Genomic DNA, 13,330 nt, shown 5'->3' on the forward strand with positions numbered 1-13,330 from the left:
AATTAAACAACACTTCATATAATACAAATAGTACATTAAGAAATTTAATCTAATTCGGACCCATAAGCTTCATTCCCTCTTTCAGTAACAAAATCAGAAACATCCAGATGCGTTTTGTCTAGTTGACGTGATATTTCTGATGAGCCATCTGTGGCTGGTAGATTTGATATAGCACATTTGTCTCCACTTTCCTGTTCTTAAGTGAAGCTTGATAGAGATCCACCAAATGCTTGGGCGTATGACATGCATGCGCCCAATGTCCCTTTGCACCACATCTGTGACAAGTGCTTTCAACATTTCTAGGCACATGGCTCGTCTGTGCGTTTACCTTATTAAGGGATGCATTTTTGTCATTCGTGGATGGACTGCTCCTTGGACCTAAACCATCTGAACGAGCACCACGATATTTTCTGCTTCCTTGCCAGCGCCCACGCTTGCCCCCTCGCCCACGTTTATGGATACTGCCATGAGATGAAGTGACATTCACTTCCTGAGATGCATCATTTATTTCAGGAAGTGGTGCTGAGCCCGTTGGGCGAGATTGGTGATTCTTTAATAAGAGCTCATTATTCTGCTCAACTAACAAGAGGTAAGATATAAGTTTCGAGTATTTCTTGAAGCCGCTATGTCTGTATTGCTGCTGAAGGAGGACATTTGAAGTATGAAAAGTGCTCAGAGTTTTTTCGAGCATATCCTCCTCAGGTATTTCTGTACATAACAGAGTTATACTCGGACACTGTCTTGAAATCTTGAAATCTCAAGTGAGTCCATTCGTATCTAGCTCTTGGGAGAGTCACCATCCTCTGGTGATCGTATCTTTCACCTAGAGCTTTCCATAGAACCAATGGTTCATCAACCACCACATATTCGCTTTTCAGCGCTTCATGGATGTGGCGGTGAAGAAAGATCATGGCTTTCGCATTTTCTTCAGGCGAAGCATTATTCTCATCTACAATTGTTTGTTCAAGGCCATTGGCACGTAGATGGATTTTGGCATCTGACCCATGATAAATAGTTGTCCCCAGAAATGTCCAAGGCAGCAAACTCCAGTTTTGCCAAATTTGCCATCCGAAACTTTAGGCTCGGGATCTGAGACATTAAGCCACTTATTAATAGGAATTTCATGGCCTCATTACTCATGTATATTAATTGATGATAAAAATAAAGTGCTATGAATTTGGACGATAAACACACACCATACCTTAAATAAAATTAAATGTGCGGTAAAGTAAATTCATAAAGTAAATTGCTTGCTGTATGGACGTTAATTCCACACCATGCTTTAAATAAAAGTAAATGTGCAGTAAAGTAAATTCATAAAGTATGAGGGTTAATTCCACATCATACTTTAAATAAAAGTAAATGTGCAGTAAAGTAAATTCATAAAGTATGAGGGTTAATTCCACATCATACTTTTAAGTAAAAGTAAATGTGCTTGTATGGGCACTAATTTTGCTCCATACTTTTAAATAAAAGTAAAGGCAGCTGTGTAGACGATAAACTCGCGCCACACTTTTAATTAAATATTGCCGTATGGGTAATAAACCTACTCCATATCATAAATAAAATAAATGTGGGGATAAAAACCACCATCTAATATATATGAAGTGCATAACATATCATATATTATGGGCAATATAACTGCGCCACTTTTCAAGATATAATAGATGAGTTTTAAGATCACACCATCATTTTATTACGATAATTTATGTTACAACGCGATGGGTAATAAAAATTACACCACCATAAAATAATAGGCTGGGGTATAAAAATCGCACCATTTCAAATTACGTTACAAAGAAGTAAATTAAACAAGCATAGATGAAACAACATAAAAATTGTGAGAACACAAAAAGAAAGTTTGCATGTCGTCGTAGTAGTAAAGTGAGAGTAGAAATATGACAGAGAGGAGACAGAAATAATCACATAGTGTTGAGTTGAGAAAAATTTAGAAATAAAAAGGAGAGACTATTATGCTGATAACGTGTTATAGAACTAGAATAATCAGAGTATGAGAAGTACCACTGAAATATTGGGAGTGAAATTATATTTCTCTGTGTGGTATTTACACTGACATAATTTCTCTTCAGATAGACTTCACTCTTTCTTTTCTTTTCTGACTCTAACTCTATTCTCTTCTCTGATTCGTGTGTGTTTATAAGCAAAAATAATGCCTATTTATATGCAAAGCAAATAGCTTTTAATGGAGACATAATGATTTCTCCTCAACATCATAATTCCATCTTTTGACTTATACCCTCTAACTTTATTTATATGGGCTTCACTTCTTTATAACATTTGATTTTTAATCCTTTTCGCCAAGTTAAATCTTTTCACAAATGGGTAAATTTATCTTAAAATTTTGAAAATATAATGTATAGAAAAATAGAACAGATGCGTGAAAATAGTAGAACTCATAAGAAAATATCGTTTACTGCTCATCCTGAAACAGAAACAGAAGCAGAAACAGTGATAAGTGTGTGATCAAGAATCTGATATATAAACACACTCTCAAATGAGTCATCGTCCCCACAGCATCCTCCTCGGCACCACCATACGCACCCATCGCTCCATTCCACCCCACCTAATTTCCAGGTTCCTCGCATGCCAAATCTCTTGGCCTCTACGTGTTTGTTTATATGCTTTATTTATACAGTTTTGGGTTCTGCGTTTTGTTTGCAGGGCTTGGTTTTGTAGCGGTAGTTTCAGAAACCAGACCCACATGGAAAGCCATGCTTCTTGTGAGGCGGTTGTGGCTGACTCTGAGCTCTTGGTTAAAAAAATGGCTGCTATTTGTAATGCCGGTCCCGCCAAACTCCAGGTTGCCCACCTCATTCCCTTTGTTTTTTTTTCTTTTTCAATTCTTACGAAGCATATGTTTGATACCCAATTCTTTATTTTTCTTCGACCAGAAAAAGATTCATTATTTTTCTTATTTAAAGTTTTTTGGGTTTTTTAGGTTGGAAATTTATGCTCAAATTTTGTGTGTTGTGTTTTAAATAACAACAAAGTAAGATAATTGAGACCATTTCTTGAATTTTTTTTTTTTTGAATGCGCAGATTCCATTATTGTTTCTAGACTGAATTTTGTTTATGTAATTTTCATGTCAGGTAATAGCAGATTTTGATGGCACACTAACAAAGTACTGGGTCAATGGTTGTCGGGGACAAAGTAAGTGTTTTGTTGTCTTTGAACTTTATTCTTTGTTATCACTATCCGTTTGAAAGATTTATTTATTTTATTTTTGATATTCATTGATAACAAGAGTAGGCAGTCATGGTCTTTTGCAACAGGAGAATCCGGAATATGATAAGAAAAGGCAGGAATTATATGAACATTATCATCCGTTAGAATTCTCCCCGACAATTCCAATTGAAGAGAAAACTAAGCTTATGGAAGAATGGTATTTCACCTACTTAATTGAATCTTAAGGCCACTGCCCGGGATTGAATCAAAATGAATTCTTGTGTTGTTATATGCTTCTGGGTAGCCTCTATTAGTCTGTTTTTTATTATGATCACCTAACTGGCATGAAGTGGTTCACCTGAAAGTTCATGTTCATATGGAGCTATAACAATGTTACCTCAGTCCAAGGAGCTATAATATGTTACCTTAGTCCAATAATTGGATTTCAGATCACATTAATACTGATTGCATGGATACAGGTGGACAAAAACTCATGGTCTCTTAATTGAGGGAGGCCTTACCTATGATGGAATAAGGCAATCTGTCGCTGACTCCACAATTGCTTTTAGGGAGGGTGTTGTTGAACTATTTGAGTTTTTGGAGGTAAGTTTAATTTTGCTGCAATAATTATGTGAGTAACTGGCTACATATATGTCCTGGGATAGAAAGAATCCATTGAAGATTTCGATCTGTTTAATGTTTGAGTTTATTCGTAATGAATTAGTTTATGTTGGCTTGGTCATGTGTTCTCTGATGCAACGTCCTAAAACTAACTCAATCTAATTTTTTTCCTATCATTTTTTAAGTGGAAAACAGAGAAAAACTTATTTTCATTAAGCTATTCCATTACTGTTTCCCTCTACCCACATTTGCAGGAAAGAGACATTCCCATTCTTATATTTTCTGCTGGACTTGCTGATATCATAGAGGAGGTTAGTTAAGTTTTGTGGCCATATTTCTTGCCATTTTAAATTTCTAAGTCTATTTTGCAACTTTTTGTGCATTAATGCCTTTTCTTCTCATTGTTCCAGGTCCTTAGGCAGAAGATTCACAGACTTTTCAAAAATGTGAAGATAGTCTCAAATCGGATGGTATTCGATAATAATGGTCACCTTGTATCTTTTCAAGGTATCCACTAATGCTGACTTGTTTTCACACTATAAAGAGAAATTATAAATATAATGTCCTACTATGGTATATCAGAAACAAGTTGTTCTGAAGAAAATATGTTTTGTGTTTATTTAAAACTTGTTTGTTTTTATGTCCAGTGTCAAGGCTGAAAATATGGGTAGGCATCCCCTCTCCTAACCCACCAAACCTTAGCTGGTCCAAAACCTAGGACTTGAAACACATCCTTGCATTTAGAAGAGGGCTGGCTTATGCTACATTGCTGCTAGGCTCTCTAAGGCCATTGGAAAATGGCACTAACGTACAATTTTCACTTTTCTTTTTTATCTTTCATTTGTTTAAATAAATATTATCATTTTTTCCTCGACACAAAAAAGTAATGTATGCAAATAGAAGTAATTATTTGGTGAAGCTTTGTTTTTATTCCAGTGAGTTATTTTGGTATTAAATGAAAGCTGGGTACTTCATAAGTTAATGGTGCTTCTGCAGTCTTATATGGTAATTTTGTCTTAATATTTTTTTTGGTTTGGTTCAAGCCCCTTACTACTATGAGGTCCATTCTTGACAATGTGGTGGTATATGTTCGTACCCTGATTTTTTTTTACTTGATTTTACAGGGAAGACAATTCATAGTCTGAATAAAAATGAGCATGCTCTGGATATGGCTGCTCCCCTTCATGATCGATTAGGTGATAATATAGATGCGACTACTTATGAGAATGCCTCAGTCAAGACTAGAAGAAATGTGCTGCTTCTGGGTGATCACATTGGTGACCTGGGAATGTCTGATGGCTTGAACTATGAGAATAGAATTTCCGTGGGATTTCTGTAAGTAATAATTTATTGTATTGCATACTTAATATATATGATAGAATTGACGAGTTATGAATCTGAGAGTAACTTATTTCATAATTCAGTACTCGTGTTAGCTTATCTTTCAAGCAACTTCTTCAATAGCAAGTAGAATGCAAAATGGATCTCTTGACAATATATTCTTCATTTCAGAATATATTGTTCTAAATCTGCAAAGAATTTGGAGTAAAACTGTATTTAATTAGTTACTTGTGAAACATCATTGTCAACTCTTATGAGTTCAGGCTGCTTCCAAAGTGGTGTATAGCTAAACCCTAATGTCATAAATATTCTTTAAATTTTGATTTCTGTAATCCCAATATTAAGAACTGTTTTACTCTAGTCCTTTGATGTTCTATATCCTGCTTCTGCACTGCATCATGTTTTAAATTCCCTGGCATGGATGCTTCATTTCCAAACGTTTTGTTGTTCTAAAATTTAATATGCTTGCTATTGAGAAGCAGTTCCGTTTTCAATGTTTTTCTTATATGTTTTAGCAACTCTACCATAGTCCATTTAGATGGTTTTAAAAGGGGGAAAGGGCAAATTCTTTACTTATTCATTGTCACATTTTGTTAAATATAAACAGGGAAAATGTTATGCGTGTTCACCTTTTGTCACATTATAAACAGGGCATGTGAGATGCACTCACAAAAAAATCCTATACTCCACATTTGTTTTTCTTTGTTCGGTTTCTTTTGTTCCTTATCTTTACGTAATGGTATTTTTAATTAAAGTCGTAATTAAAAGCCTGAAATATATATATGACTGAATGTAAAACTTTTCATACTTTTAGCAGAACAGGAAACATAATAAACAGGGTTAGTTGTAAGGATGAATATGCTATCAACATTAAATATGAGTGGCCTGCTTGAAGAGAAAGTCATACTGGTATGGTGGATCAAAACTTGGTTAACCCGGGGGATTATCCATTTTTCGGTTTTCAAGAATCCTTTACAACATATAATTTCAGTCTTTTGACATTTTAGCCCATTCCAACTGGCTCACTTTTACAGTGGTCTAGTACACGAAAGCTATATTTTTCTAGTTTTAATCATGTTAATCAATTCTTTCAAGTCCAAAAAGTTTCAATTTAGCTGGTCTTGGGTCGGCTTATTTTTATTTTTATTTTTTGTTTACAAAATATTAGCCCACCCCTTGAAAAATTTTGGGTTCTGCCCTTCGTTACATAATCCTCATTTTCTAGTTCCCACGGTTATTACATGAATAATATAGTTCAAAAAGTAGGGGGAACTGATTTTTCAGTAACTGTGAAGAAAAAATATATATTAAAAAAAAAGAAAGGCATCGATATAATATTGGACTTCATAAATTGTTCAAAAAGTAGCATTGAAAGGGATGACTTGGATGACCAAGTGACTGAAATGGTAAGACAAGGAAAGAGGGAATTACGATAAATTAACCCATTAAAGAAAGATAGAGCCAAGTATGTGGAGATATTAGTTCATTTGGTTTGATGATCAAGAACATCTAGAAGGCTTTCCAAGATTAAGTGGGGCCAGTTGCCAACGTGGCTTGCGGTTCTTGTTAGCTTAGGAATTTACTTTGTTTTTTTATTTGTTTTGTTCGATTATTCTGTTTTGTTTTGTCTGCTAGATGGTAGTTAGCTTTGTCTCTTTTATTTTACTTCATGATGGGTCATTATTATCTTAGTTATGTTCTGCATTGCCTGCAAAATGCAATTTTTAGTTCTGTGAAAAAGTAAGCCGGATGGTAGCCATTTTGTCCAAACTAAGTGCCACCTCTATTTTACTTTTAGAACTTATAATATTGTTACATTGCAACCAACAATTAGTGGCAGCTGAATTTGTTCATTAAGTGCCCAAGAAGTTAAAGTTAATTGTTTTATTTTAATGGAAAGATAATGAACAAAGAAGTTACATTTGCACATCCCCTTAGTTTATTTTTCAAACCTGATAAACTAGCCAGACGAACTGTTATGATGATCCATAAATTGATTTAGTTGCTGAACCATGTTAACTGCTGTTCCAGGAATGACAATGTTGAGAATTCTCTTGATAGCTACCGCAAAACCTTTGACATTGTTTACTTGGTGAGTTGAATGCCTTGAAAGATTGTGTGGTTGCTTTGACTATTTTTGGTTTCCAAAGGATTAATGAGGTTACTATGCTTGTATGTTTATCTATTTGGCATTGTTAGATTAACTTTGTCCTTGGATAGTTGACCTGTTCATCATTCAAACCCTGAACAATTCATTGTCTTTGGCCAAAGCTGACAGGATTTCCTACTTACTAAATATTGTGATAATGAATTAGATAATAAAGAGGGAAATATAGCAGGAGCGTTTGAAAAAATTTGAAGATGTGGGAATAAAATGTGAGTATTACTAGGATAGAACTAGATGACGATACTTAACTTGTTGCATGGCTTCTTGCAGAATGATGCACCCATGTGGGGAGTTGTAAAGCTTGTTTCACAACTCTGTCCAAGTGAAGGTCATTGAGTTGTAAATCTCTTACTATTAAATACTTGGAAGCTCATTCACCAAAAATAAATCCTTCGAAGCTCCTGTCTGCTTTCTTTGATTAACATCCATAGATAGATTTGGTAGTGTTCCTTTCATTGGCAAAAGGTTTTCCAACATGTGGCCACTTTTCCTCTTTTCCTAGCAATAGAAGAAATATATTTAATTGTTGGTCAATTTTAGACAACAAGAAGCGTATTTCTATAATCTTCAATTTCTTGATGTTCTAAGCTCTGCATTGAGCTGAAACATTTGTCCACAAAATGCGTGCCTCTGGAGCTGAAAGAAAATGGATATGCCAAAGAATTTGGATGTTAAATTTTCATCACTCATGTTGAATTGATTGCTTGTAGTGTTACAGTTTGAAATATGAAGGACTAAGAATAGCAAGGGAAACAGTACTTATGCTTTGGCGTAGTGCTACCATTTTTCTTACTAGGTACTTGAAATTCTTCTTGTGCATAAGCTTTTTGGCTGAAGTGTTGCTCTGGAAGCATACAACTTATTTTGGCCCCCTTGATTTGAGTTCTTTTGTCTTTTATGAAATAATTTCAGAATGATATATTTATTTATTGGTAATAGCTGTTGGTGAAATTGACATTTGAAAGAGAATATGCTCACTGGTGACTTCTGAAATGGGATCATTATACTTATAAAATTTACAAAGTCAACATTTTTTAGGACAAAGTCAACTAGGTATCCTATTATTTTTTCACCATAGATTCTTTCACTATATTTCCAGTTTCAAAGTGCTAAATATTTGGTTGTTGCTCAGAACTAAGCAATCATGAGCTAATTCTTCCCAAATATTAATATAATTGAATTAATGTTTGTATTTTTGGAAGAAAAAAAAAATGTTTGTAGTTAATTTAGGCATAAAGTCACTTTTTGTCATTGTAGTTTGGCACTTCAACCACTTTTGACCCTGTAGTGTCATATTTACATGTTAAAATTTCCGTCAATTTCTTTAACGGAGCAACATGTGAAGGGCAATTTTGTCGGCCCAAAGCCCCATGTAAAAGCTTGTCTCTACCTCTTCCCCCGGGCGCACGAAATTGCCCATTTTGAAGCATATTAGGATTAGGGCTCTTAAAAATTTAGTGAAATTCGTCTAGGTTTTTGATCGAGTGTAACGAGAGGGTGCGAAAATATTAGCAGAACTTCAATCGGTTGTTGTTTCCGTAAAGAAGCAAGGACGATGGTGAAGAAGAGAGGTGAAGTCAATGGAGGCTTCAATAATTCAGGTGAACTCAAAATCTTTAAAGGTTCAGTTTTCTGTGCGAAATGGTTTATAACTTTTATTCGACTTTTCAATGCATATAAGTGGGTTCCAACTCTTTTGTTTTTCCATTCTTTTGTGGCCTTGTTTTGTTGTGTTTTAGTTCCAATGGCCTTGTTTTGTTCTGTAACTTCGGATTTGGAAAGTTGTTGCTTTGTTGCTTTGGCAGTTATTGCTTGAGATGGTGGTTGAACATTTTATAAAATATTCTGTGTGTATTGAGAGTGATCCCATACATGTTTGAACCAGGGAAAATTCTACAGTGGGCTTGGCGCATGGATGCGCCCATTGTTACAGACCATTGGATGAGTAGTTGGTGATGTGGAGTTATCCACACCGTTGAGTTAGTTACCGGATAAATCGGTTATTGTAGGTAAAAAGAAAACAAAAACAAAAACTCTCCTTCAGTAGCATTGGGTTTCTCTTTTCTCTCTCTTCCAGTTCGACTCCTTCCAAAATCGCTCCTCTCCTCCTCCTGTGACGACGAGACAGCGCGACGAACACAACTCCTCTCCTCTTAGGTATCTCTCTCTTTCTTCTTCCTAATTGTCTCTCTCATCTCTATATCTCATGGTCTCTCAATCTCCTTCCCAGGCTTTGTTTCAAAACCAAACCCATACCAAAAATCTCAGCCCCAATTGAAACCCCCATTTAGCTCGATCCCTGCCATCTCCCAAGATAATTTTAATTATTCAAGGTTTGAGTTTTCTAATTTATATTGTAAGTTTTAGGTTTTAATATTGGGCTATGGTCTCTGCAGGTTTTCAACTTTTTAATTTGTATTTGAACCATTAATTTGGAGACAAGTTGAGGATTTCATATTAGTGTTGAACTAGATGTAGATTTGGTAATGTTAGTTTAATTTTGAGTTTACTGCTGCATTCATCATTTTTTGGTTTTTTTTTTCTTTTCCAATTGATTTTGATTTTGATTTTTCTGAGTTGGTTCTTGTGTCTACAAGTTGCATCTTATTTTCATATTCGGATTCCTGAATGTGCTATGATGTCATTCTTAAGTCTCTTTTTTTTTTTTTTTCCTGGGCTCTGGAGTGTTGCTTTGTTTAGCCCGAATTCTTCTTTTTTATGTGGTTTTTTTGCTTTTGTTTGTAGTCTTGGTCGTGTGGGATGGGGGGTGTGAGGATTTCTCATCCTCCTGTAGCCCCATTGATTTATGAATATCATCTTTGGAAGCTTGTTATGATTGATTTTTTTTCTTCTTCTTGTCAGTATTCTACTAAATGCATGTGAAGGTTGCCTCTTTTTTGGGGTTTTAATGAAAGCTACCTAACAACCAAACAATAAAAGCCTCTGTTAGTTTCTTTAGTTTCCTTTTAGTGTCTCTAATTTTTTGCTGACCTTGTGCTTTCTCTTACTAACTGACAATTGGATGTTCACTTGGTGTTGTCCTGCAGAAAGAGTGCTGTAATTTTCTATGAATTGCTTGATTTTCATTCATCATGTGTGCATCTACATAGGAAGCCCTGTTATTACCTCCTCTCTCATGCTTACTATCCTAGGATTGTCTGCCCTTCATGTATGTGAGTTTTAAATTTTCATCATTATATATGTTATTAAGCATTAGAGATTATTTAAGGCATCATCTATTATCTGAATTCTGCTTAGTCTTAGTTCCATGTGCATTAATTAACTCTTTAATTCATACATTTGCATTTTAGCAACTTGATGTGATTATTGTGGCTCATACCAAAAAGGCAATCTTAGGCTCATCAAGGAAAGTCGAGCTTCCAAGTGACTTACTGGATATTAGATCATTTGGTTTATTTCCCTATGTTATTAACATTTTTGTAGTGCTGAATATTTATTTGTATTGGATGTGAGATTTCAGTTTGTTGCTTTATATAATTATTTAGCAATTTAATTATTTCTTTGCACCTTTTGTTTACGAAGCTTTAATTTTCTTTTTCAGTCATACTATACTTTTTGTACTATCTGTTTTTTTATTTAGCTTGGCATTGTGGTCGAGATGTGGATGTGAGTTTTTTTGGCTGAAAAGAAACTCATTGTGATTTGAGTTTTTTTTTTAACAGACAAAACACCCAATATGATTAATTTTAGTATATATATATATATATATATATTTTTCATGTTAGGTATATGGTTGATGTTGAAATTTTTGTGACTCATTTGAAAAGCATTAGGTAGAATTTCTTAATTGTAATGATATTATGAGCTCCGACATTGAGTTCATCTTCATCGGAATTGTTGTATTATATTGAAGTTTGATATGGTATTTAGGCATGTAATTACCAAATTGTAAGGGGTTTTTAGCAGTTGGTGTACGTAACTTAGCATACAATTGGCAACCTTTTTGCATTTTCATAATGCTATTACCAACTGACTAGTCTGTTATTGCAATTAGAGTATGCGACATTATATTTGTTGCCTTGCATTTTTGTAATGAAAATGCAATTGACAATCATAGTCCTATTTGCATTCCAGTCGTGCAATTGACAATCATAGTAGTCCCATGCTTTATATGTTTATTATGAAAATACAACAGAAAATTGAACTATGTAGTTAGACAAGTTTATTTTCCAAAATAAACATTTGAATTGATTAAGGGTAAAATAAATACAAGTTAATAGAAAGTATTAGGTCATACAAATCCGCATAAATAAAGGTACAAAGCATTAGATTTTCACATATTAACTTGGGTTATTCGTAGCACTAGTTCCTCAATTATACTCGTAGCTACATTTGGGTTACTGAACTCAATTATTAGTTGCAGAGGTCATTCAAATATATGTTTTGTTGCACTAATAGTCCTTCCGTCAAGTTCTTTTAAATTTTCTATCAAAAGTGAGGGTAAATTCAGAAATTCATCCACAACCCTCCCTATCCTCCACAACTTCAAAATTTATAAATTTGTAAATTCGGAAATTCAAATTGAATATCAAATAATAAAAATTCCCACAAGTCTACTACACAAAACTTCAAAACCCTAACCCACCAACCCCTCTTCCCTCTCAACCTCTAGATGGTTGCAAATTGACGGCGAATCGAGTCTAAGAAAGATTTCTCTTGTGCCGAACCTATGGTTCAACCTTCCATTCTTGTTTGCTCCTTCAGGGAGGTCCAAAGATTCATCATTTCAGCACTTACCCTTTTTCATTTTTGTTTCAAAAGTCTACAAATTTTAGCACCCATGAGTCAGATTTAGTGACTCTTGCAAAAGTGTTGGGTTTTAAATTGGTGTATTTGAATTGGGTTCAAATATTATGGAAGACCGATGTGATTTAAGAGAAGGGTTGGTCTCGATACCCAGATTGGATTCAAAGGTTGGTTCTTTTTCCTGCGCGTATTTTTTGGGTTGTTTTAGATTGTTGGGGAAAAGCATAAGAGTACTGAATTGGGACAAGAACGTGACTTGGGTTCTCGTAAGTGGTTTAAAATGCGAGATCTTGAATCTGTTTGCTGGTTTGAAGGTATTTATTATAAATATTTGAAAATATTCTTGGTGTTGTGCGACATCTTTTTAATTGAATTTTTTGGTGTCTGCAAGGATTGGGTTGCGACAATGGAGGTTTGTGGAGGAAGGGGAGGGTTGTTGATGAATTTCCGAATTTATCCTCACTTTTGATAGAAAATTTAACAGAATTTGAAGGAAGGACTAATGGTGCAACACAACACCTAATTCAGTGACGTCTACAACTAATAATTGAGTTCAGTGATCCAAATGTAACTACAGGTATATTTGAGGGACCATTGCTACGAATAACCCTATTAACTTTTATTGTTAAGCTCTTTTTTGTTAAGTCAGATCTCACTTTTAAATGACGATGGGAAATTTGTCTCTTGTTTGGCAATTTCCATTGATATATATATGTATATATATGTATATATATATCCCTCACTCAATTAAATGGTCTGATGTGTCCCTTCCAGTAGATTGGACCTTAACCACTGAGAGTCAACCAATTCCAATCCAACGTAGATTAAACAATTTAGATTATATCCAACAATATCTTGATGGCACTGTGAAAATTAATTTTGGTCATCAGCCTCTACAAAAGTCAACAGTCAAGTGAGTTTCATAATATAATGAATGAGATATTTAACCCCTACAGTCATTTCTCCATAGTCTATATTGATGATGTCCTTATTTTTGCTCAGTCAATAGAACAACATTGGAAACACTTGTATAAGTTTTTGCAGATAGTCAAACAAAATGGTTTAGTCGTCTCCGCCAAGAAGATCAAGTTATTCCAAACCAATTTCAGATTCCTTGGTTACAATATCTGTCAGTCACAAATTAGTCCAATTGATCGAGTCATTCAATTTGTTGATAAATTTCCTGATCAAATCATTGATAAAAGTCAATTACATAGGTTTTTAGGATCTCTTAATTATGTTTCTGA

At 34.5% G+C, this 13,330-nt stretch overlaps 1 protein-coding gene across 5 annotated transcripts; it reads left to right on the forward strand.

Annotated features, from left to right (window-relative positions):
- LOC18780206 (cytosolic 5'-nucleotidase 3) lies at positions 2,420-12,706 on the forward strand. Of its 5 annotated transcripts, none has more exons than XM_020558550.1 (11): positions 2,420-2,595; positions 2,683-2,821; positions 2,960-3,010; positions 3,112-3,172; positions 3,272-3,404; positions 3,667-3,790; positions 4,063-4,119; positions 4,219-4,315; positions 4,933-5,143; positions 7,181-7,241; positions 12,475-12,706. In XM_020558550.1, exons 1-11 carry the CDS (start codon positions 2,516-2,518, stop codon positions 12,550-12,552), a joined length of 1,092 nt encoding a protein of 363 aa, XP_020414139.1. In that variant the 5' UTR covers positions 2,420-2,515; the 3' UTR covers positions 12,553-12,706. The 5 variants fall into 5 exon arrangements, with proteins under 5 accessions (XP_020414139.1, XP_020414141.1, XP_020414140.1 ...); XM_020558552.1 differs by lacking the exon at positions 12,475-12,706 and adding an exon at positions 10,364-11,285 and having other exon boundaries at positions 2,421-2,595; XM_020558551.1 differs by lacking the exon at positions 12,475-12,706 and adding an exon at positions 7,587-11,285 and having other exon boundaries at positions 2,422-2,595.

The sequence above is a fragment of the Prunus persica genome, chromosome G2 (genome assembly GCF_000346465.2).
Source record: "Prunus persica cultivar Lovell chromosome G2, Prunus_persica_NCBIv2, whole genome shotgun sequence".
Lineage (NCBI taxonomy): Eukaryota > Viridiplantae > Streptophyta > Magnoliopsida > Rosales > Rosaceae > Prunus > Prunus persica.